The sequence below is a fragment of the Rhinoraja longicauda genome, chromosome 23, assembly GCF_053455715.1.
Source record: "Rhinoraja longicauda isolate Sanriku21f chromosome 23, sRhiLon1.1, whole genome shotgun sequence".
Lineage (NCBI taxonomy): Eukaryota > Metazoa > Chordata > Chondrichthyes > Rajiformes > Arhynchobatidae > Rhinoraja > Rhinoraja longicauda.
In genome coordinates, this window is record NC_135975.1 from 21,788,366 (window position 1) to 21,814,378 (window position 26,013).

Sequence of the window (26,013 nt, forward strand, 5' to 3'; positions counted from 1 at the left end):
TTTAAACTTTTCCTGAATATATTTGACAAAACAAAGTCAAAATCAGCACCCCATCTAAGTCCTTGATACTATGGCAGTCCTAGTCTATATTAGGAAAATTTAAAAATCCTTACCATGACAACCATATTAGTCCTGCAGCTGTTTGCAATCTCACGACATATTTGTTCCTCTTATTCCCGTTGACTATTTAGAGGTCTGTAGTACAATCCCAACGAGATGCTCAACCCCTTTTTACTATTCAACTCCACCCATATAACCTCGCTCGGCGATTCTTCAGTAATAACATCGCAGACTATGCATTGATATTCTCCTTAAAACAATTCCCTCCCCTATTTCACCTGTAGCACCTGTACCCTGGAACATTAAACTGACAGCTCTATCCATCTCTTAGGCTCTTTTCTGTCCCTCTCTTATAATGGCTATAATGTCACGGAAGCAAGTACCTATCCATGCCCTGAGATCATCTGCCCTGCCTGTTAGGGCTCTCCAATTGAAATTTAATCCCAACCGTCTTTCCTTGATCCCTACCAGGCTCCTATCTGTGCTGTCTACTGAACTTGTTATCATTGACATCTGTACTGACCCCCAGCCTCTCATCTGCCTCATTACTGCATTGGAACCTGTCTCCCTGATATTCATCCTTTAACCAAGGAAACAGATTATTCACTTTCACATTTCTGCTTGTAGGCAAATTAGCTATGTTGTTTTTCTACAGTATGGCAATGTTTAAGCATTCCTGCCATCTTAAGATCTTAAGATTGAAGGCACTATTTAAACTACTTCTTTCCATAGCAAGTAAATAAGGATTACCGACACAATTAGACAACTTAATTTCTGAAGAAGGGTCTCGACCCGAAACGTCACCCATTCCTTCTCTCCCGAGATGCTGCCTGACCTGCTGAGTTACTCCAGCATTTTGTGAATAAATCGATTTGTACCAGCATCTGCAGTTATTTTCTTATATTAATTTCTTTGCTTGTTTATGATGTCACTTACAAATGAAGAATATGAGATTTGCAACATTAATGATATTGTTATTTAGTATTGCTATTGAATAAATTTGAGTTGCTAAAACTGTGTTTCAATAAACAATAAATGATTTAATTAAGAACATGTTTTTACTATTCTTCTAATCTCATCCCAGTACTAATGAATTATGCAAGTTAACTGTATATTTTGCCCCACGCTTGGATGTAGAGTGCACTGATTGGTTTCTTTCTCTCCCGTAAATTGTGTTGAATTTGCCATTAATGAATCTGTTATTCAGCACTCTGTACAATAATTTATTGTTTAATGACCCAATGGTTTATAATCTATTGTTATTTATTTCAGAAGTGGAAAGATGCTTTTGGGCACAAGAATAAAAGAGAAACCTCCACACTTCCAGACATCAGAAAAAACATTTGTCTTTAACTTTAAGACAGGGCATAAGACAAACGTGCTAACAGCACCGATCTTGATCCCTATGCAGGGAAGCATCAGTGATTTACATGGCCGTCTTATGCTCTTACACAATCTTCCCTATTTTGTCGAGAATGGTGAGTATTTGAAATTTGAAAACCAGCTCGACCATTGAGCAACACAATTATGTATATCGTCAAGTGATTTCACCTTGATTATTTAGCAAAATGGGAATCCTCCTGTAGTTTTTCAGTGAGGGAAAGATCCAGAGTTTCCTGGTCTAAAACGGCCATTAGTTAATCTGTCTACCCATTCATTCTTGTCTACCCATTTGTTGCTGATCATGTCTTCACCACTGATGCTAAGGTAGCAATGTTATTCTAGCTTGTTTGTACTTATAATTTGGTGGTTTATTGTGTATCTATTTATTTTGGCTGCATTTCTTACAAGGCAAATTAAAAACATCCATGAGTTAAGTAGTGTAAGGAGTAATGACAAAATATACCACTTGAAACCAAATCATTTTGTTATATTAATAAATATGCCTCAGTCTGAAATTTCAATACCGTTAAATATAAAAGTGGCTTGCAAGCTTTCTAAAATATAAAGAATACTGCATTTATAATCACTTGCTTGAAGGTGTGGCTTGACCCAACCTACAGTCCGTTATGCTCATATTAAAATTGAATAGAGTATTGTCCCAGCACTATGAAATGAAGACATGCATCATCAAATCTGTGCAGATTGGAAGGATGATTATTTATTAGAAGGTAGACACAAAATGCTGGAGTAACTCAGCGGGTCAGGCAGCATCTCAGGAGAGAAGGAACGGGTGACGTTTCGGGTCGAGTCCCTTCAGATTGATGTGAGGGGAGGGGGCAGGACAAAGATAGGATGTAGACTGAGACAGGAAGACTAGTAGGAGAACTGGGAAGGGGTGGGGATAGAGAGGGGAAGCAGGGACTACCTGAAGTGGGAGAAGTCAACGTTCAAACCGCTGGGGTGTAAACTGCCCAAGCGAAATATGAGTTGCTGTTCCTCCAATTTATTTATTAACTATCTATTGGAAATGATAGAGTGAATCAGACATTGACAGTCTATCTACTGGGCCTTGTTTCAAATGCATCCCAGGCTGACAAGATGTTCCACAGTATATGCCTGTTGCATGGGAAAAAAATCTGTTTAATTATTATCATGCCTTCTCTGTCATCCAGTATAAAGAAACTCTTAACTTTATTATCTTAGCATTAAACTGGTAGTTCCCTCAGAGTGATTGCAAGTTATAGGTTGCAATTGGAATTGGGTGAATATTGCATTATTAGCACTTTGGGGCAAATTAAAGTTGGGACTGTGGAACATTGATCAGCATGGAGAAATTTTTTATTCAATGTAAGAAGCTAAACAGGATCTTGAGGTTTTTTATTAAAACGCACACAAGATTATCATCTCCTGCTTTGATGGGAAAATTATCGCCTACACAAAATTTTATGCTGAGAAATTTGGTGTTTATTACTAAAGCCCAATTGAGTTCCAGGCAAAAAAAAGTCACTAAATTCAGTTTCAAACATTCTTAGCCCACTCCTCAGGCTTCCAATCTCATTTTGTGTGTTCTGAAGTGACTGATGGGGGCAATAGGGAACCACAGCCTCTTCCGCACAAGATATTGGTGCAAAGATACAGTCTTATTTGATAACAACCTTAGAGTCATAAAGCTATACATCATATATAAAGTCCTTTGACCCAACCTGTCCCATGCAATCAAGTTGCCTAACTGAGCTCGTCCCATTTGCCTGGTCCTAGTCTATGTCCGTCCAAACCTTTCCTATCCATATTCCTGCCCAAGTGGCTTAAATGTCGTAATCGTACACACTCTAGGGAGTGTTGTAGAGCAGAGGGATCTAGTACAGACACATTGTTTGTTGAAAATGGCATCACAGGTAAATAGCCAAAAGGCTTTTGGCACATTGGCCTTCATTAGTCAGAGTATTGAGTATAGAAGTTGGGAGGTCATGTTGCAGTTGTATAAGATGTTGGTGAGGCCACATTTAGAGCACCGTGTTCAATTTTGGGCACCAAGGTATAGGAAAGATGTTTTCAAGCTGACAGATTTACGACGATGTTGCCAGGACTTGAGGGCCTGAGCTATAGGGTGTGGTTGATCACACTTATCCATATTGTTGCTGATTCTGTCACTGATCATTTCCAAAAAGCTCCACACTGCAAATGCAAACTGGCTGGTCTGTAGATTCTGGATTTAAACAAACACTCCTTTTTTGAACAAAGGGTAGCATTTGAAGACTTCTAGTCCTTGGGCTAATACACCTATGAATCTATATGTTTGGAAGATTATGACTAAGGCCTCTAAAAATGTCTTCCTCAGCAACGCGGATACATCCCATCTGGACTACGTTATTGGTCTGTGTCGAACTTCACCTTTCTAGTATCTCTTCATTAACAATTTTGAGATTGCAGCAATATCGTTTTTCTTGGTAACGGCATGTTCTCATAGAGACATGTAGAGATACTCGTATTACTCTATCTACCACTCTATGTCCAGGTCCCTCAGGTCGGCCGACTTGGAGCTACTGACTTTCCCGCGGTCTAGGCTTAAGCTCAGGGGTGACCGCACTTTTGCGGTTGCAGCTCCTAGACTGTGGAATAGCATCCCTCTCCCCATCAGAACTGCCCCCTCCATCGACTCCTTTAAGTCCAGGCTCAAAACCTATTTCTACTCCCTAGCGTTTGAGGCCCTCTGAGGGGGCGCTGTGAGCTGTTTATGTATGTGCTGTTATGTTTGTGAGCCATTGTATGTTCGTTCTTAGTACCTGAACTGATGTACAGCACTTTGGTCAACGTGGGTTGTTTTTAAATGTGCTATACAAATAAAATTGACTTGACTTGACTTAATAAAATGAGAATTGCACAAACCAGATGCTGCCCTAGACCTTTCTAGTAATGTAATACTGCCAGTGCTGTCCCCACTGAAATGCCAATTGAATGAGTGTCAGCACATAAAAGCTAGAAAATGCAACCACTATGCATGTTTCACAACAGTCAAAGGTTTCAGTTTTCTGTTCCAATTTATGATAGCATCAGAGGAAATGAATATAACACACATAATCCCGTCATGTAGTGTACACCAGAAAAGGTCAGGATAGCAACATGAATAGTCAGAGAGAGAGTTGTAAATCTGTGGAATGCACTGCCTCAGAAGGCAGTGAAGGCCAATTCTCTGAATGCATTCAAGAGAGAGCTAGATAGAGCTCTTAAGGATAGCGGAGTCAGGGGGTATGGGGAGAAGGCAGGAACGGGGTACTGATTGAGAATGATCAGCCATGATCACATTGAATGGTGGTGCTGGCTCAAAGGGCCGAATGGCCTACTCCTGCACCTATTGCCTATTGTCTAGCATATGGTAGTCCTCAGTCCATTTTTGCAACTGGTGCAATTTCAACTGAAAATGATTACCAGTGCAGTCTACTTTAGGAAATGTCACAATTGGCTCTATCGTATAAAAAAACCCCAAATACTACAAATGAGAATTTCCAGGTCCTGCCTTTATAATGTGGTATTTTATTTAAATTTGTACCTCTATGTTAGATATGCTCTGTCAGATTTAACACAAAATGGTTGAAAATAGGGTGTATCTTATAGTATTAAGAAATTCATTTTAAAGGTAGGAAAATTACATCTTCAGTGTCGTTTCAAATGTCTTACAGATTTAAAAGAATCTCTTTATCAATTTATTGATGAAGAAACTAAAAAGAATTATGACAAAGAAGCAGAAGCTGCCTTAGAAAAACTAAAAAGCAGTGACTGGAATACTGAACAACTTGTTAATGCTTGGGCTAAAGCTTACCATGAGGTATGTATTTTAGTAATGTCAGAGTCAATAGTTTGCAGATATCTAATAATGTGAAACCAACTAGACAATTGGCAGAAAAATAGATTTTTGTTTAGGACTGGCTCAGTATCTGCTGTGTTCATAAGAGAACTGTCAATAAAAATCCTATACATTACAATTTTGTGTATTTAGCAGGGCTCGTGTTTCAGTGACTAAAGTAACATAGTAATAAAACAAGGTGTTGTACCAAAATGTAGATGGCTTTGTTGAATTAGAGATTATGGACAATTGTTTTAAGTACATGTCATGACAGGTCTTATTACTTTTTTTTCAAATGTTTACAGCCACACAATTCCAATTCGCAAATATTTTATTGATGTTTTACTTCAATTTACTGTTGTTCTACTATTGTCTGTCTTGTGTCATATGCTGTGTAACAAGTTGGGTTGCAACCCACTTAATTCTATAGATTTGATGTTTCAATTGTGTAAAAGACAGCATAAATTTAGAGACGAGATGGGCTTACGTTTGACTAAATGATTTCGTTATTTTCTAGACCACGTTAGAATATGCTAGGCCTGAAGAGCCAAGTTGGGATGAAGATTTTGCAGATGTGTACCATGATTTGATTCATTCTCCAGCATCCGAGACTTTACTCAACCTGGAACATAATTACTTTGTCAGAGTCTCAGAGCTTATAAGTGAAAGAGACATGGAATTGAAGAAACTGCAGGAAAGGTTTGCAGTTTTTTTTAATACAAACAAAATTGTCTGCATAATATGCAGGTTTTCAACCTTGCTCAAAGATGGAATGCACACTTGATCCAAGAAACCCAGCCAAACATTGCTGAATCCAGTACAAATGAAGAAGGAATGTAATAACCATGGAATTCCAGACTAGAATTAGTTGCCATTGAGTGCCAAGTTTGACCAGAGCTATGAAGTTCAAATTACAATTATTTAAATATGGAATGCTGTCACTATAATTTGAAGCAATTCACTAGACGAGGTTAGTGAGTCTAAATTAATGCAGTTGATATTCATTGACCTGATGTACAACTTTACACAAAATCTAATACCAGTGGTAGAACTACTATCTCTAAAACAATTATTTTAATTGACAGCATACACCTTCACAAAAATGATTCCCTTAGTAACACATTATGACCAAATTTAACACGTAAACTGCCAAGTCTTTTACTGTTCAATAAAAGTAGAATCTGAATAAATTACATTTGGTGTATTACATTACATTAGAATAATAACATTATGTATTTTGATGTTACCTGTTGTTGCTTTTTGTTGCTTTTCTTTGTGTTTGGAAGGGTAGTATATTATCTATCTTCCAAAAGAAAGCAGTTCCTTTGTATTTTTAAAAATAGGCAGTCTGTGGAAATGGACAAAGTGATGCAAGAGCTGGGAAAAACACTTACAGATCAAGATGTAAACTCAGTCGCTGCTCAGCACTTTGATTCCCAGCAGGTAATCCAACTGCACCTTCACTGATTACACTTTATCCATGTAATATTTCCTGGTACAACGTCACAGTCACTGTAGGATCAGTTACATCAGTATTTTGGCACAAAATTCATAATGTGAAACAAAACCTTTCATTTTGTGAACTACCATGTATTTTCGTGTGAAAAAATCTGTCCTAATTAATATGCAGCGGAAAAAAATTAGCTCCACAAAACATCATCCAACCTGCACTTAAAGCACACAAGTTAACATCTTTAACTCTGGTGCTGATTAAATTATATAATATTGTTCTGTGTATGGATTTTTACTGAATGAACATGGTATTGGAATTCACTGGAATTTAGAAGCATGAGAGGGGATCTTATAGAAACATAAAAAAATCTTAGAGGATTGGACAGGGTAGATGCAGGAAAATTGTTCCCGATGTTGGGGGGGTCCAGAACCAGGGGTCACAGTTTAAGAATAAGGGATAGGCCATTTAGGACTGAGATGAGGAAAAATGTTTTCACCCACAGAAGGCAGTGGGGGGCAATTCACTGGATGTTTTCAAGAGAGTTAGATTTAGCTCTTAGCGCTAAGGGAATCAAGGGATATGGGGGAAAAGCCAGAATGGGGTACTGATTTTGGATGATCAGCCATGATCATATTGAATGGCGGTGCTGGCTCGAAGGGCCGAATGAATGGCCTACTCCTGCACCTATATTCTATGTTACTAAAGTAAAACTCTGATAATTTGCTATCCAACTGTTCAGCATCTGGCTACCAGTTGGTCTTTATGTTTTCTGCTCTCTGGGCCTCACACCCAAGCTCCCGCTCACACTCCGACGCCCCAGTTTCCACCCTCCCATTTCACTCACCGAGGCCCCAATTCCCATGCTCCCTTTAAGCTTACCTGATTAACTAGCAAAATTTGTTGTAATACTGCCTAACATCTGGAAGAATTAACTAAAAATGTTTTGGGCCATTATTAGAAATTGAATCCAATAATCCACATCATTGGCTAGGCTGACACCACCAAACCTCTTAATCTGCCAGACTATCAGAGTTGCATTGGATGAGAAAACCAGTATATACTCACTAATACGAGGGTGTGAAACCATTGCACTTTATGCAAAAAGTAGGACTTAAATAATGATTTGTAAGCATCTGTACAATTTCTGCAATTAGGTACTGGAGAATAAATGGGCCAGTGAATTGAAACAACTCATGACTATTCAGAAACAGGAGTACCAAGAGTGGGTGATCAAACTACATCAAGACATGCAAAATCCTAACAACAATACAGTCAGGTAACCTTATTTATGAATTTGCTTCTGGATCTATGTTATTTCCATTGTTATCATGGCACAAATATTTTAAAAGGTACTGGCCTAATCAAACCCAGAATGCCCTTGTCAATTAGAAATTCTTGGGCACTCTGTTTTTTTATAATTCAACTAAACGTTGCTTCTTGTATTTTGCATTTGGTTTTGTCATCTTGATTTTGTTTTTGCTTTTTAACTGCTCTTTATCACTTTTTAACCACCAAATGAAACATTTCTAAGACTAATAAGTTGTCCTGATTCCAAAAGGACAATAATAAAGGAAAGACAGAGCACTAATGAAAACTAATAGTGTAAGAAAATAACTGCAGATCCTGGTACAAATCGAAGGTATTTATTTCACAAAATGCTGGAGTAACTCAGCAGGTCAGGCAGCATCTCAGGAGAGAAGGAATGGGTGACGTTTCGGGTCGAGATCCTTCTTCAGACTGATGTCAGGGGGCGGGACAAAGGAAGGATATAGGTGGTGACAGGAAGATAGAGGGAGAACTGGGAAGGGGGAGGGGAAGAGAGAGAGACAGAGGAACTATCTAAAGTTGGAGAAGTCAATGTTCATACCGCTGGGCTGCAAGCTGCCCAAGCGAAATATGAGGTGCTGTTCCTAAAACTAAATGAAAACTAATAGCTGGTCTGCGATTTAGACTTTAGTTCAGTAAGCATAGAACGCTTTATTGACTTCCAAGCGCCTGGTCATTGAATTTAATAGTCATTGATTCCATGTGTTGAAAGTTGAGACTAAAATCAAGATTAGTCAAAATTGACTCATTTTTGGATGCTTTTGAATTTATTGTTTACTTACGTATGCTAATATTTTGGCACAGTCTCCTATGATTGAAGAAAATTGGATTCTTTTCCGTTTTCAACTAATCTAAAACTTGAGGACTCAATAAATTATTTAAACTTGATATGTAGAAAAAATATTAATTTGCAGTAAATTGAATTGGGTTTTATATACATTTTGCAAATAAATTATTTTCCTGCTTTTTGAAGTGAAGAAATCAAGGTAAAGCAAAGCCAATCCACTGTAACAAATGAACGAGTGTTTGAAGAACGATCGTTGTTGGAAGAAAGTTTTACCATACATTTAGGTAGGAAATTATTTTACAGTTTTAAATCCTCCAATCTTAGATATATCTTGAAATGTTTATCTATTTAACCTGGGTCTTAAAATACCTGTACTTTCTTACACCACAGGCGCTCAACTGAAAACCATGCACAACTTACGGCTGGTGAGAGCTGATGTCCTAGATTTTTGTAAACACAAGCGCAATCAACAAAGTGGTGTTAAACTTCAGAGATTACAAACAGCACTCTCACTATATTCGACTTCCCTCTGTGGACTTGTCTTGCTTGTTGATAACCGCATCAATTCCTACAGCGGTATCAAACGAGGTACTACAAAACAGTTCTAAAATAAAATGTTCCGATTGTAAATAATTGGGAGGAATATTTGTGCGTGTTTAAACAAAACATTGGAAGTGATTGACATATCAGGCAGCATTAATGGAGGGAGAAAGGGAATTAACCTTTCGATTCAGTGATCTTTCATGAGAATGGTACGATTTTCAATTGACGTTTTAAGATCAAAGCAAAGGGAAGGAGAGATCAGATAAAAGCTGTGAAAGATTAAATGATAAAGGCGACGAAAATGCAGAGTTAATGCTAATGAAACAAGAATACTAGGGATGTTGGTAATAGATGAGCATTTGAAAGGTGACAACAGAAAATTTAGTTGGCTGTGTAGAGAAGGAGTGAGATTGTAAGTAGACACAAAGAACTGCAAGTGATGCTTAATACACAAAAGGGCATAAAGTGCTGGAGCTCAGGCAGCATCTCGAGAATATGGATATGTGACATTTTGGGTTGAGATCAGACCGATTGTGGGGGGGGAGAAGAAAGCTGGAAGAGGGGAGGGGCGGGACAAAGTGTGGCAGGTAATAGATCTCGGGGGGGGGGGGGGCGCGTGTGGGGGAGAGATTAGTTAGAATTGTAGAATTCAATGTTCAAATCATTGGGTTGTAATCTTTCCAAGCGGGATAGGAGGTGCTGTTCCACTAGTTTGTGTGTGGCCTCTGGTAAGTGCAAGTTATGGAACGGATCCTTGTTTGTCAAAAGGATACAAGACACCAACAGCATCAGAACAGGTGTAATGGAAATGGATGACTGAGAAAATGGAATACTGTTCATGTAGGAATAGGGCAAAAGGAGGAATGTAAACAACATAGATGTTTAATTAATCCCCAGTAAAGCCTTTTATAATAGTACTGTCTTATAATGTTAAATCAGGAAGAGCAATTCCACACAATTCCAATATTTTCATTATCTATCCAAACTAGATTTTGCAACAGTTTGCCAGGAGTGCACAGATTTCCATTTTCCTAGAGTGGAACAACAGCTTCAGATTGTCCAGCAAGTCGTACTTTATGCAAGTGCTCAACGTAACAAGAAATTAAAAGAAAGATCCGGTAAGTTGGAAAGTGCAAATACTGTTGCAAACTTCATTGTCACTTTTTTTGCCTGTCTGACCTAGTTCTATAATGAAAAGTTGTTTCAAACCGCACTTGTGGTTTGGAAGTTTATATATGATAGGCTGTTATGATAGGAAGCCATTTTAAAATCTTGATTATTAATTCAAAAAGAATTATCTGTTATTATCGCTAACATTTTATTCATTTTTGCCTCATAATGAAAACATGGGATCTCTTATGAGTGCACCTGAAGTTCTATCAATGTTTCAGTGTTTTTCTTTCCCAGCCAAAATGTCATTACTAATAATGTAAGAATTGACCAGAAAGCATAGCAACTGCTTTTTATAGCAACAGATTTTTTAAAAAAATGTAGTTGATTCTTTTATTACGGACCTAAAAGTGATGACAATGATGAAACTATCAAAATTTGCACAATAACTGAGCAAGTATGTATTTTCGTTTAGTTTCGTTTATTATTGTCGGGTATACCAAGGTACAGTTTTTTATTGGGTGTTTTGCAGTTCAACACAGAAGTCAACAAGTTCCTGTTGTGATTCACTTATCTTGAGAGCAGTGTTGGCAGCGTTCTGCTATGTAATAAGCAGAAATCAGAGAATTGATACCAACTCACAACTATTCCGAATTTAACAATGCCTAAAAAATTGATATCATTTAATGGGATGTAATTGAGTTTTTAATATGTATAACCATATTTATTGCATATCAGCCTCTCTGGCTTGAGAAAGTAATTTTATGTGGATCCTACAACTGATAGTTATTTAAAAGCTCCTGATTTTTAACTATTTTTACTTTATTGAAGTTTGTTTATGATAAATAAGCTTTTAACATAATCTCATGTTTATAGCCCAATTTTTCATTTCATTCTCTATAAAATGATTAAAAGGGTAGTTTAAATATTAGAGCTTTTGATTTCTGGATTTTATGTACTGTTAAGAAATCTTCAGTGTGTTTGGCTAGTCATTCTGCTTGGTGAACTCATCGTTGCTGAATGGTAGATATCCCGATTGTCAGTTGCCATCAGGTATCAGTCAAAGAGAAATGAAACCTCAGTGGATCTTTGAGGGTAAAGATTCTGAGTGCCTTTCTTCATTGCAGATTACAAAATCCAAGCTAATAAGTTACAATTGTGACATTTACACTTGTAGACCTGTACAGTGATTATTTTTAAAACACCAGATGATCTATTAAATATTGAAAAAATAATAAAAGCAACACATTCCAGTAGTTACTAAAATAGTTAATGACAAAATCTGTTTTCCACACAAGAGTTGTCAAATGGAAATGGGGGGAATGAAGATAAGTTAAAGACTGGAGAAAGAAATCCATCGAATATTTTGCCAGGTAAGTGGAACTGCAAATATCATTGTGAATTAATATCTTGCATTCTATTGATTAATCCCCCAGTAAGAATGGGAAAGATGGTGAGGGAGCTGAAAGCATGGCAGGGTTATTATCTTGGCTTATACACTGCACTCTTGCAGGCAGTAATTGTTAAACCTCTGGTTTTTGGTACAATTGTGAGAATGTGTTTGTATCCAGACCTGCATGGTCTATTTCTGTAAATGTTGCATTGTAGAACTGCTCCATTAATTGAAACTTTAGGAAAGAAACAACATTTAATGCTCCAATTGCAGTGCCTGTTAATCAACCTGTTTATTTGGAGACATTGATTCTCCTTTAACTGATCTGTTCTGCTGAGCAATCTGTGAGCATAAAAGTGATATAAATTACAAGAATCAATGCAAATTATCACAGAATTTTTACTATGTAATTCATTTGTGTTTTTTTAAATAAAAATAATACACACTAGAAATTCATGATATAAAAAAGGTTTTCTCTTGGGTTAGATGTGTCATTCAATATCTAATTAATTTAATTTGAACTTCCATTTTTGTGAAGATAGACATAAAAAGCTGGAGTAACTCAGCAGGACAGGCAGCATCTATGGAGAGAAGGAAAGGGTGACGTTTCAGGTCGAGACCCTTCCTTGAAGGCTTTGGCATGAATCTTTCTGCAAGACTACTACTGATGTTTTGAGGCCAGATTTTGGGAGATAATAAAGCAGATTATGTTCCCAATCCCTGGCTCAAACGCCACATTTATCCACAATCCTAATACCTGGTTCTGGTCACATACGTAGCCATGTTTCTGACCATTGATTACACTGCATATCTAACCAAATTCCTTGTCCACCCTGAATACCCATATCAGACACTGTGTAGGTCAAAAGGCTGTATCATCATTCAGCTGAGGAGGAATACTGTGCCCCACCAGTGCAAGTCCCACAATGGGTAACCGTCCTCAGACAGCATCCCACACTACAGCCTGCAGTAGCCACAAAGCGTCCACCCTATGGGCTGCCCCAAGGTTTACCATAATTGACACCTGCAAAGAAACTATTGACATCTACCAATAGGAAATAGTGGTAAAATAACAATAGAAAAAAGATGGAAAGACTCAGCACATCAGGCAGTATCTGAGGAAAATGAAATATAGCTGAGGGGTATGATCGGATGGGTCTTGTGGTTTGCATGCACCAAATGAAATCCTGTACCAACCTGCCTTTGCTGAACCACAATGCCCCTACCATGAGTTATGTCAGGATCCTGGAAGATGTGGATCATCTGCCAGGTCTTGGGAGACACTTCTCAATAAAGGCTGGCATCAATGGTGAAATTCAGAGTATTTGAAAATCAAATCTACAGATCTGGCATCAAACTCTTGGTCTCTAGGCATCAGTGATCCCAATCTTCCTATGTGTTTCAGGGACTGTGATTCAGGCAACTGGTATATCAATACCATGGAAAGACCCCACCAATGCCTTCCCAACTAAATCCTCAAAATTCATTGGAAGGATAGGCAAACCATCAGAATAGTCCTATCCAGTGCAAAAATGGTCAAATTTACCCAGTGCATTGTTAGGGTAGGTAATGCAAAGCTTTCCCTTTAGCAGAGTGTCGAAGAGCAGAGGACACAAGCTTAGAATAAGTGGTACGAGATTCAACAGGAATTTGAGGGGGATTAGTTTTCACCTAGAGAGTAGTTGAAATCTTGCAAGTGTGTGTATACATTTTGTCCAGTTGCCTGCCAATATTTGAATGATGTAGGACTCCATTTTCATCATACCTGCACAAGAGTTTTCCATCAGTCTTTGGGAAGATAGTCTTTCATTAGTGGTGCATGTGTTTAAATATAGTTGTCATTGAGATCAATTGTATGAATTATCAGTAATACTATGAAGACAATATGAATTGCATTGATCAACCATTAATTTGCCATGACAACCCAGATTGCATTCCGTGCATTAAGAAATGTGATGTTCTATAACTACCTTGCCTACACATGTTATAATGCTTCTTTTACTTTAATAATGGGTGGTATCACCTCATATTTTCAACACCTTCAGTAGTTATTTTTCTTCAAACGTTTAACAGTGTAGGTGTGCTTGAAGTGATTTCAAAAAGTATAATTTTAACATATAATCTTTTTATTTACTTTGACAGGAGAATTTTACACCACAAGACATTCTAACCTTTCTGAAGTTCATGTTGTCTTTCATCTGTGTGTGGATGACAATGTGAGATCTAGTAATATTACAGCTCGTGATCCAGCAATTATGGGCCTACGTAACATTCTGAAAGTCTGTTGCACTCATGATATAACAACGATAACAATCCCTCTCTTATTGGTCCATGACATGTCTGAGGTAAATGGAAAAGTGTTAAGGCAAGGAAGCATTGGATTGTATCAAAGTGATTTATAACATGTTACAACGTGGGCGGCATGGTGGCGCAGCGATAGAGCAGCTGCCTTACAGTGCTGGAGACCCAGGTTCGATCCCGACTACGGGGACTGTCTGTATGCAGTTTGTACGTTCTCCCCTTGACCGCATGGGTTTTCTCCAAGAACTCTGGTTTCCTCCGACACTCCAAAGACATATTGGTTTGTAGATAAATTGCATTGGTATAAATGTAAATTGTCCATAGTGTTTAGGATAATGTTAATGTGTTGGGATTGCTGGTCAGTGTGGACTCGGTGGGCTGATAGGTCTGTTTCCGCACTGTATCTCTAAACTAAACTAAACTGGACAACACAATGGTGAGACCACACTTGGACCATTGTGTGCTGTTCCGGTTGCCTTGCTATAGGAAGGATATCATTAAGCTGAAGAGGGCATTACCTTGACTGGAGGGTTTGAGTTATGAAGAAGACTGGATAGGCTGGAACTTTTTTATTTGCTGGAGTGTGGGAGGCGACGGGGTCACCTTGTAGAAGATCAAGAGGGGCATAGGTAAAATGAAGGGTAACATTCTTTAGAACTAGAGGAGTTTAAAACTAGAGGGTGTTGATTTACGATGAGAGGGAAAAGATTTGCCATGCGAGGGAACCTGAGGTCCACGTTTTTCCACAGAGAAGATGGTGGGTATAATGGCCAAGCTACCAGGGGAAGCTGCAGAAGTACGTACAATTATCACGTTTAAAAGACTTTTGGATAGGTAAATCAATAGAAAACATTTAGAGGGAAATGGGCAAATGTATGCAAATGGGACAAGCACAGGTAAGCAACTTGGATAGCATGAATGAGTTGGGTTGAAAGGCTTGTTTCCATGCTGTATAACTCTCACTCCATAAGATGAAGGTATTGTTACTATTTTTTATAAATTAAAATAAAAACAGAAAATATTGGAAATACACAGCAGATCAGACAGCTTCTGTGCAGACAGAAATATAGTTAACATTTCTGGTAGATGACATTTAATCAGAACTGGGAAACGTCGGTGACAAATTCAGTTTTACATTTGCGGTGAAAGTGGGCAGGGAACAAAAGGGAAAGTCTGTTGAGGCAATCAATGACAAAAGCTATGCCAGGGAGAGATGCAGTCAGAAGGAAATGAATACAATCTGAAATTACCAGAAGAGAGAGGGTGGAAAAATCTGGTAATGAGAAGTGCATGTCTTAAAAAGGTGGTTTTAAAATAGGGACATTTGTTATCTTTCTTTAATTCCTCCCTCTACATAAATTCACCGGCATATCAGATTTGGCAGACAGCTACTGAAGACATCGAATGTGGCAAGTCGTATCTTACTAACTTGATTGAGTTTTTTTGAGAATGTGACAAAAGAGATTGATGAAGATAGGGCAGTGCATGTTGTATACATGGATTTTAGCAAGGCTTTTGATAGGGTCCCTTATGGTAGGTTATCCAGAAGATTAAGATGTATGGGATTCACGATGACTTGGTTATATGGATTCATAACTGGCTTATTCATTGAAGACAAAGGGTTGTGGTGGAAGGTATATATTCTTGTTGGAGGTCTGTGACCAGTGAAATTCTGCAGGGATCTATGCTGGGACCTCTGCTGTTTGTGATATATATAAATGACTTGGACGGAAATGTCATTGGGTTCGTGAGTAAGTTTGCTGATGACACCAAAATTGGAGGAGTTGCAGATGGTGAGGAAGGTTGTCAGAAGAAACACTAGAATACAGATCAACTGCAGAAATAGGCGAAGAAATGGCAGATGAAGTTTAACCCGAGCAAGTGTGAGGAGTTGCACTTTGGGAGGTTGAATATGAGGAGAGAATATACAGTTAATGGTAAGACGCTTAACAGCATTGATGTGCAGATAGATCTTAGAGCCCAAGTTCATAGCTCACTGAAGGTGGCAGGATACGTAGATGGGTGGTAAAAAAAAGCATATGGTATGCTTGCTTTCATTTAGTGTAAGAGTCAGGAAGTCTTAATGCAGCTCTGTAAGACTTTGGTTAGGCCACATTTGGAGTATTGCATGCAGTTCTGGTCACCCACACCATTACAGGAAAGAGGCTTTGAAGAAGGTACTGAGGAGGTTTACTTGAATGCTGCCTGGATTAGAGGATTTCAGCTCCAGGGAGAGGTTGGAAAGTCTTGGATTGTTTCCTTTGGAAGGTCAGAGGTTGAGGGGAAACTTGATAGAAGTATATAAAATTATTGCGATGCATAGATAGGATAGACAGAACCTTTTTCCCCAGTGTGGAAATGTCCAACATTAGAGGGCATAGCTATTAGGTGTGAGGGGGAACCTTTTAATGGAGATATGCAGGGCAAGATTTTCACTGACGGTAGTGGGGGCCTGGAACACATTGTCAGGTAGAGGCAGATATGATAGTGATGATTGAGATGCTCTTCAGATAAGCAAAATTATTCCGGTAGTTTGAACCATGGAGGATAAATGACCAGATGCTATAATTCTTGAAATCTATTGACTTTTACAAAGACTACTCGTAAAGTCAAATATCAGATAGCCACAGATACTATACAGAGCGACTAGGAAAAATACTAAAATACAAATAGAGAGGTAGAGGTTTTTTTTTAAATCGGGAGATATGCTTTATAAACCAAGAATTGACCAGTGCTGCACAGCTATTACATTTATTTTTGTTAGTAAAGGTTATTAACACTTATCTGGAAATTAATTCACTGGTATGTTGTTTATGAAACCCATGTTGAATATGTTAGATTGTATAATATTTTGTCCGGGATGTTTCATATATTTACAGGAGATGACGATACCCTGGTGTCTGAAAAGGGCAGAGCTTGTGTTTAAGTGCGTAAAAGGTTAGTGAATTATTGGAATTTCTAATTAATCTTGAAGTTTATGGGTACCAAGTTAATTTTGGATTGGAGGAGATGAGCGAGTGTCGATCAATGACGCTGCACGATGAGTTTCTGATAATAAAACTTGTCCATTAGCAGCTCAGAGACTAGATTTACTCAAGTGTTTGTTCCATTTCTACTGATGTGCAGTTGAATGATTGTGTGCTCTGTTGCCTGTTTTATCGAGCCAACTAAACTCAATACGCTATACTCAGTTGTATTGAACAAGATAACCTTAGTTGGGGAGTGCAGTTTTTGTTGCAGACAAATAAAGGTAAACTGGAACAGTTTGCAGAACTTCAATGATGTATTTATAGTTTGAAGAAGGAAAATGTTTAATTATCTGGTGTCTTTTAAAATCTTTTGGCATTTCAAAATCATTTACAGCCAATTAACTACTTAAGAAGAATAGGGCTGATGTGACACTGTAGAAAAAAGTTGTTTTATTTGTTTATGCGAAATTAATATACATTAGTATTGTAACTATAGTTTGCCACTCTTAACAAATGTAATATTACGTGGTTAAATCAAAACTACACAAGCAAGAAATGTTTGTGAAAGCATTCTAGCCAACATTGCACAGTACTGAGCAGAAAACAAAAGACCAGAGAAGTCAGTGAGACCCAAAATGTCACCTGCCCTATCCCTCCAGAGATGCTGCCTGACCTGCTGAGTTACTGTCGCCAATCTATGAACAGAAAACTTCCACAAACAGCAATGTGGTAATGACCCTATCATCCATTTCTGTGATACTGGTCTATAAAGAAAATAGAGTTACTATTTCAAGTATCAATGTATTTTGAATTGAAAGGATAGGAATAGTAGGTGAAGAGGTGGAAGGTGAGGTGTTTTAAAACAATTACAAACCGAGTTAAACGCTTTTTAATTTAAATCCACGTATTTTGTTTTCTTCAAGGTTTTATGATGGAAATGGCATCTTGGGACGGAGGAACTTCTCGCACAGTTCAGTTCCTTGTACCACAGGTAGATCACCAATTTTGTTTCTATATAAGCATTTTGTTTCCTTTTAAAAACTGCACTAATTCACTCAACGCAGTTCTTAATTTTTAATTGTATATTGAAAAAGCCAAGACAATTTTAAAACAAACAATGCTGGAAATATGAAAAATGGAAAATGCTACAACTTATCTAAGCTAACACCTATGGAGAGAGTATAACATGAGAAACGTGGAGCTTCATATCTGTCTCAAATAGTGCTTTAGTGATGGGATGGACAGCCATGTATGATACACAAATTCCTCATCATCTGCAGATTTAATGCTCACAGATCCACATTCTCATGAGGTCAACCATTTGTTATTGGGAATTTTTGGCTGCTTTTATGACTGGAGCTGAGGTTTAGAATGCGGGAGAAGTCAAGAATGTAGTCCCACATAGGAGATTAGTGGGCAAAATTAGGGCACATGGTATTGGGGGTAGGGTACTGACATGGATAGAAAATTGGTTGACAGACAGAAAGCAAAGAGTGGGGATAAATGGGTCCCTTTCGGAATGGCAGGCAGTGACCAGTGGGGTACCGCAAGGTTCGGTGCTGGGACCCCAGCTATTCACGATATACATTAATGACTTAGACGAAGGCATTAAAAGTACCATTAGCAAATTTGCAGATGATACTAAGTTGGGGGGTAGTGTGAATTGTGAGGAAGATGCAATAAGGCTGCAGGGTGACTTGGACAGGTTGTGTGAGTGGGCGGATACATGGCAGATGCAGTTTAATGTAGATAAGTGTGAGGTTATTCACTTTGGAAGTAAGAATAGAAAGGCAGATTATTATCTGAATGGTGTCAAGTTAGGAGGAGGGGGAGTTCAACGAGATCTGGGTGTCCTAGTGCATCAGTCAATGAAAGGAAGCATGCAGGTTCAGCAGGCAGTGAAGAAAGCCAATGGAATGTTGGCCTTCGTAACAAGAGGAGTTGAGTATAGGAGCAAAGAGGTCCTTCTACAGTTGTACCGGGCCCTGGTGAGACCGCACCTGGAGTACTGTGTGCAGTTTTGGTCTCCAAATTTGAGGAAGGATATTCTTGCTATGGAGGGCGTGCAGCGTAGGTTCACTAGGTTAATTCCCGGAATGGCGGGACTGTCGTATGTTGAAAGGCTGGAGCGATTGGGCTTGTATACACTGGAATTTAGAAGGATGAGGGGGGATCTTATTGAAACATATAAGATAATTAGGGGATTGGACACATTAGAGGCAGATAACATGTTCCCAATGTTGGGGGAGTCCAGAACAAGGGGCCACAGTTTGAGAATAAGGGGTAGGCCATTTAGAACGGAGATGAGGAAGAACTTTTTCAGTCAGAGGGTGGTGAAGGTGTGGAATTCTCTGCCTCAGAAGGCAGTGGAGGCCAGTTCGTTGGATGCTTTCAAGAGAGAGCTGGATAGAGCTCTTAAGGATAGCGGAGTGAGGGGGTATGGGGAGAAGGCAGGAACGGGGTACTGATTGAGAGTGATCAGCCATGATCGCATTGAATGGCGGTGCTGGCTCGAAGGGCTGAATGGCCTACTCCTGCACCTATTGTCTATTGTCTATTGTCTATTGTCTAAATAATGTGCTTAATGTTTTCAGCCTATGGCACAGTAGTTCTTTTGACAGTAACTGCATTCTCATGACAAAGTAACTATTAAATATAATGCCAAATTCAGATTTGTCTCAGAGTTCTTTCCTCCTTCACTTCTTGACTAATTCGTACGAGAAAGGATATTACCAAGTAAGCCTCTTTGCCAAAGCCCTCCCCTCAAGAATTAGAAGAAATTTATGGAGTATTTGATTTTAATATCAAGAAGAGTAACCATTGAAGATGGGACATAAACTGTATTGTTTCTCGCATTGTGCCAAACGCAGATGTCCAGCAATTGACTGATGAACAAAAGAATACATGGGATAGCTGTGGTATGGGAGTGTTAATAAATGGCTGGATACAAGTGCAGAAGTTGATTTATTTTGATCCGATTGTCATCCATGATTGTTTGCAACAAGGCGAGTGGAAGCAGGAATTTTTCAAATGAACCAAAGTTTATTGAATATGATCCGTGTACACTCTACATCGTTCAAATTATTGTGAGGTACACCACATATATCATTTGGAAGTGACTTGCTCCTGTCAGTTTCCTGATGATCATGTGGTGAACATCAACTTCAATTTTTTCAGCGTGATTTCTCTAACTTTGGAAGCTCAGAACCAAGTCAGTCCTCAATAGTAGGTATGGTGTTTTCATATTCTAAATGGGTAGGTCCACAATACGCCAGTGTGTTTCCTACGCCTAAACAGTCAATGATTAAGAATTGAGACAGCTGATGCTCTCATTGTGGGAGAGATCAAAAGTGGCAGTGGGTCACCCTGCTCCTCTCCCAAAATGTCTTTATCACCCCTGCATCTTCTGGCCTGCCCTGTTGTATGAAGCAGTCATGGTGGAAGTTCTGCAAAATCGGCTTTTAAAGCTAATTCAGGAATTATATATTTTTCCTCCACAAGGCACTGATTTGCATAAGTTAACAAGCTCCTGTTTGATTGAATGGATAACCTTGCCCTCCTAACCTAAGGGTCCAACCAAAGAACTTATGATCATCAGTTTCAGTATTTAGCTATTAAAAGATCATATTCAGGCACTTTACGTGGAAGGCACTGTTTCATAAACAAACAATAGTGGCCAATAACCTTTTGTCTGCAATTTAAAAACAAAATGCCTACTGATTGTAACAAGTTCAAGAAAATTCCAGAATAAATACCCATATTTTTCAGATAAATAAGCTATTTCACTTGGAAAATTAAACATTCAGTAACATAGTAAAGTAAAATACAGGAACGGGCCCCCTCAGCCCACAATGTTTGTACCGAACATGATGCTTAGTTGAACTGATCTCATCTGCCTGCACATGATCCATATTCCCCTATTCCCTGCATTTTCATGTGCCTATCCAAAAGCATCTTAAACAATCTATCTGCCCCCACCACCATCCCCGGCAATGCGTTCCAGGCCCCCACCATCATCTGTGTAAAGAAAATACTTTACCCCACTCCATTCAATTTTCCCCCTCTCACCTTATAGTTATGCCCTCTAATGTTGGACATTTCCATCCTGGGGGAAAAGGGTCTGCGTGTCTACCCTATCCATGTCTCATACACTTCTGTCAAGTCTTCCCTCAAACCTCCGGTATTCCAGAGAAAAAAATCTGAGTATATCCAACCTCTCCATGTACCTGAAACCCTCTCATCCAGGCAGGTAAATCTTCTGACATACCCTCTGCACCCTCTCCAAAGCTTCCCCATATTATCCTCTAACCAAAGTCCTGTAGTGCTGCATCATGACTTCCTGACTCTTGTATACAATGCCCCTTGCCCCTAATGTATGCAAGCATTCCACATATGCTTTCTTTCCCTCCCTATCTATTTGTGTTTTGAACTTTGATGAAACGTTTAAGCACTTAGTTGTCCGATCCTGGCTCTTCATAAATTGTCGATGCCGAGAATCCATATTACTGAAATCATATTGCACAAGTTGTGAGAAGTGTAAAATGCACTTGAGGTTTGTTGAGTCATTCAGTCTTGTCTAGTTTGCAATTTTGAAAATTAATGATCCAAAAATTAGTGTAATGCTCAGGTAAGTCAGTCTAGAATTACTTCCAAACACGCTAAATAATGGGAAGTCTACAGTGAGTAATGTCTTTGAGTGTTGAAGCGGAAAGTGTCAAGCTCGTTAGAGAATATTTGTGAGCGATCTTTGACTACGGTGTGTGCGTCATTCACAAAATTCAACACAGTTACTTGCCAGGCCATTGTGATAGCACCACCCTAATCTGAACCTCCAAGAAGGACAAGGTCACTGGGTGCATTGAAACACTTTCAGGCTCCCTCCCAAGTCCCACAGTATCCCGTTTTGGAAATTTATCATTTATCACCGTCCTTTTCTGTAGCTGGATATAAATTCTGGAACACTCTACCTGACAGAATTGTGGGAATACTTTCACCAGCAGTGGTCCAAAAAGGTAGCATGTCCCAACCTTATTAAAGGCATTAACGGCTGTCAATAAATACAATTAAATAAATTAACAGATTCTAAAGTACTAAGAGAGTACCTCGGATCAGAGTTGTAATCAGTTGCTAAGAAACAAAATGAATGTCTGGAGATTCCAGTGGCTATATAGATCCCATGATATAAATGTATATCATTAGAATATAGTTTAACTTAATTGTCACTTATTAAAAAGAGAAAATATTGAAAATATTCAGCATGTCAGGCAGCATCTGTGAAGTTAAAAAAAAAAATTGTTTCAGAGCCAGAATTAGTTGGCATTACTGAACAGCCATCCATTGCACACTGAAGACTTTAATGCATGCGGGAAACTGACTAATGTTGGGGACCTTGGCTGGTTCTGAGTGATTTGGGAGGAGAGAACCCAGGAGTGGGAAGGAATGTCAGTTTTTGGAAATATATCCAGATTAATGCATGTATGGAGTGAGGAGTGATTGAGACTCGGTTGACACAAAGAGAATTGCTAGTCGTGAGAATGAAATCAGTGACTGGGTAGAGGGAGGAGTGCAACTGATGATCATGATGGGGCGTGTGAATGGAAAGAGCATTATGGTCAGTCAGCAGATCCGTCTGTAGTTGAAGATTTGCAAAGATCATGAGCATGAGGACAGAACTGTAGTTTGCTCCAAGGAAGGCAGGAAGGAGGGGTGTTAATGGAGACTAAGTAAATGCTCCCTGAAAGGAGCTGTACCCGAGCCGTGAACCTAGCATTGGCCATGGCCTGATATAGTAACATGTGCTTAAGTTGCATAGAAGCAGGCACGCTATTGCCGTGGATGCCTGACTATAGATTAGTGGCCTCTGGGCAGTGTGCACCACAAATTACAGTTGTATCAGCATGATTCTTCAACTAGGTTTCACAGCTATATCACATTAGATCACACAATTAACAAAAACAAACAGGTGCTATTGAATCCAGTTTCTATGCAAGTGTCTAATCATTCAACTAAAATATAAGTATCTTGAAGTTTTCATTTCTATATGTTTGATTGGTTTCTAAAAGTGTTTTAAATTTCTTCAATTGACGTTAACATTTTGTTTGATTGATCCCCAATTAAAGGTTAATTTGGGGTGTGTTTTGCTTGTGGTTTAGCACATGCAACGCACTTAGCCCCTTTCAAAGGAGATGAACTTGTAGCTATCTTAGAGCTTTCATCTTTATTATCTATTTGCTGTCTAATAGTTCATAACTATTGCCTGTCTCGTGTGTATTTTTTTATTGCACTGTGAAGAAAGATTGTGTTAAGAAAAAAGTTAAGATTTGATAAAAATCTGTAAGTTTAAATGTAGTGTGCAGGCCTGGTTTATTACAAATTCCTGGAGAGGTAAAGGTTCATGCCACATTTTGGGGAGTAAAGTCCATACATAAGAATGATGCTATTCTTTGAACACCATGAAGCTATCTAGTTAAGACAAAAATGGAATGGATACATAAAGAGAGTCACAATCCCTAAAGTTATCGCTCTGTTGCAGACGATAATACCAATTGTCTCAATTGAAGGGAGAATAAGAGTTTTAAGGTTAATCATTTAGAACTGACAACTCCACTGATTCTCCATACTATGTTGTATCTTTTACATTTAAAGTGCAATAGGTCTAGTTAGAAATTATCTCTAAATTACCCACACTTCAAACACCTTGAATAAATAATGTTTTCTGGTTTTTTTAAAATCCTGGGAGAAAAACCTGCTTTGTCCTTGACTTTGATACTGTATTGTTAATGTTGGTTTAAGATAAGCACAACTATATTGACCAACAATGTTACTTCAGTTTCTTTGTAAGTGTATCAGCAGATGGAGTGATTAGTAGTAGCATAAGGTATCAAACCTCTCTATCGCTGAATTTAACTGGTGTGTCAAATTGGGCAAATAAAGTGGTTGCTATCATTGTGCACTGCACCTCCCAAGGATAATTCTAATGCCGGGATGAATATTTGGGCAATTTGAAATCGGGGGAGCCAGACTTGGATGGCCACATTGTGGGAAATCAAGGCTGGATTTCTGAAAAGGTCAGTCAACTGTCAATGGCATTTAGTCAGCTGAGGCCTGTAGCTCTGTGGAATCCTGGCTCTGTGGAATCACTGATCTCATCCATGCAGCCTCTGTCTACTAAAGAGCACAAAACAGAGCAGCTGGTACTGGATTGGGGTTTCCACAGAGTAGCTGCAGGTTTCACACAGTAGCTGCAGCCCATTTCCAACAACTGGGGCTTTCCCCAGTCCTCCATCCCCCACACCCAGTGTGCATGGCTACTTGAAGAATTAAGCATATTGCAAGTTTTTCACTTAGGCTGTTGTAGTCATTTCTAAAATTATCTGTGTGCACTTATTACACCATTTTCTCCATTTCACTTCTCATTTCCAGTTGTTTAGCCACAGTGATGTCGAGCAGCATTCATTACAGTTGGTGTAAAAATTCATTATAGCAGCAAATTGACCATGAGTTTAATTTATAAAGACTATTTGGATGACGTTTTTTTGTCAATTTTCTTAAGCATATTAACGTCTAAAATAGCAGACAAATGAATGGCAGACAAACCAGTTAATATTTGCACAGAATAATTTTACAATCTGTGGTTTAGTGCAGTTTAAATCAGCACAATTGCTAACATCACGGGGAAAATATAACCAAATACTCAATACTTGGATCAGTGGAGCAGTTCAGGGTAGAACTATTACCAGTTTTATCCTGACACCTGAAGCTTCTTGTGTGCCTCAAAGTAACAGATGGTCAAAGTTAACTAAGTTCATGTCTTGGACTTGTGTAAAAGAAAATTAGTCAACAAATTGGGTCTGCAGTGGCTCTTTTAAAGTGCAGTGCAATTAGCCTCGTCTCATTCCTCGTACCATGGAATTATTTTCTTCAATTATCTATGCAGTTCCTTTTTCAAAGCTGGTACTGAATCTGTAACTACTACACCTTCAGGCAAGTTATTTCAAATCGAACACACTCACTTATCAAAGTTTTGCTTTTAATTATCTCTGGTCCTTTTGTCCAATGCAATTTGACATTGATTCTACAGCAGATGAAGATAGTTTAAATAAAGAGAAACAATCTAAATTGTTCATATTCAAGATGTTAAACATTTCTGCCACATCTCCAATCAGTCATTTATGTTCCAAGGAAAGCAACCACAATGTCTATTCACATAACTAATCCTTTCTGTGGGACTCATTCTAGATCTCTTTGGCACCATCTCCCAAATTGTGATGTCAGGATTTACAGTATTTTGTGGAAGATGGCTTTGTGCAGAGGAGAAGATAAAACAAACAATATTAGACATGAGATATAAGAACCCTGCATTGATGAAAATCTGATTAGTTATGTGAAATAAACACTCAGCGGTGACGTCAGTGAGGAAAAAAGAAAAGTTCTGTTAACTTTACAGAGAATAACCTTTCAACCAAACTAGCCAGTTTGTTTCAAATGGTTTAGTTTAATTTATTATTGTCACCTGCACTGAGGTACAGTGAAAAGTTGTTATTGCGTGCTTTCCAGTCAAATAAACTACAGATGATAGAATCAAGCTATCTACAGTGTACAGATAATGGGTATGACATTTCGTGCAAGTTAAAGTCTGATTAAAGATAGTTCAAAGGTCTCCATTGAAGTAGATGGGAAGTCAGGACCGCATTCCAGATTTTGAGGGGATGGTTCATTTGGGTGATAACTGTTCCTGAATCGAGGTATACGTTTTCAAACTTCTGTACCTCTTGCCTGATGGGAGAAGAGAGGAGTGACAGGGGTGAGACTGGTCCTTGATTATGCTAGTGGGCTTGCAGATGCAGC

The 26,013-nt window shown here is 38.6% G+C and overlaps 1 protein-coding gene across 2 annotated transcripts in view; it reads left to right on the forward strand.

The window, feature by feature from the left end:
• Positions 1-26,013, forward strand: part of ferry3 (FERRY endosomal RAB5 effector complex subunit 3) — a 43,889-nt gene that overhangs the window by 7,288 nt on the left and 10,588 nt on the right. For both annotated transcript variants that reach the window (XM_078419816.1, XM_078419815.1), the window contains exons 2-13: positions 1,333-1,538; positions 5,121-5,266; positions 5,802-5,983; positions 6,628-6,727; positions 7,892-8,013; positions 9,037-9,134; positions 9,241-9,438; positions 10,383-10,511; positions 11,802-11,876; positions 14,039-14,241; positions 17,077-17,134; positions 18,090-18,157. In XM_078419816.1, coding sequence (XP_078275942.1) covers positions 1,343-1,538; positions 5,121-5,266; positions 5,802-5,983; positions 6,628-6,727; positions 7,892-8,013; positions 9,037-9,134; positions 9,241-9,438; positions 10,383-10,511; positions 11,802-11,876; positions 14,039-14,241; positions 17,077-17,134; positions 18,090-18,157 — 1,575 coding nt within the window. In that variant the 5' untranslated portion in view covers positions 1,333-1,342. The remainder of the gene's footprint in view (positions 1-1,332; positions 1,539-5,120; positions 5,267-5,801; positions 5,984-6,627; positions 6,728-7,891; positions 8,014-9,036; positions 9,135-9,240; positions 9,439-10,382; positions 10,512-11,801; positions 11,877-14,038; positions 14,242-17,076; positions 17,135-18,089; positions 18,158-26,013) is intronic.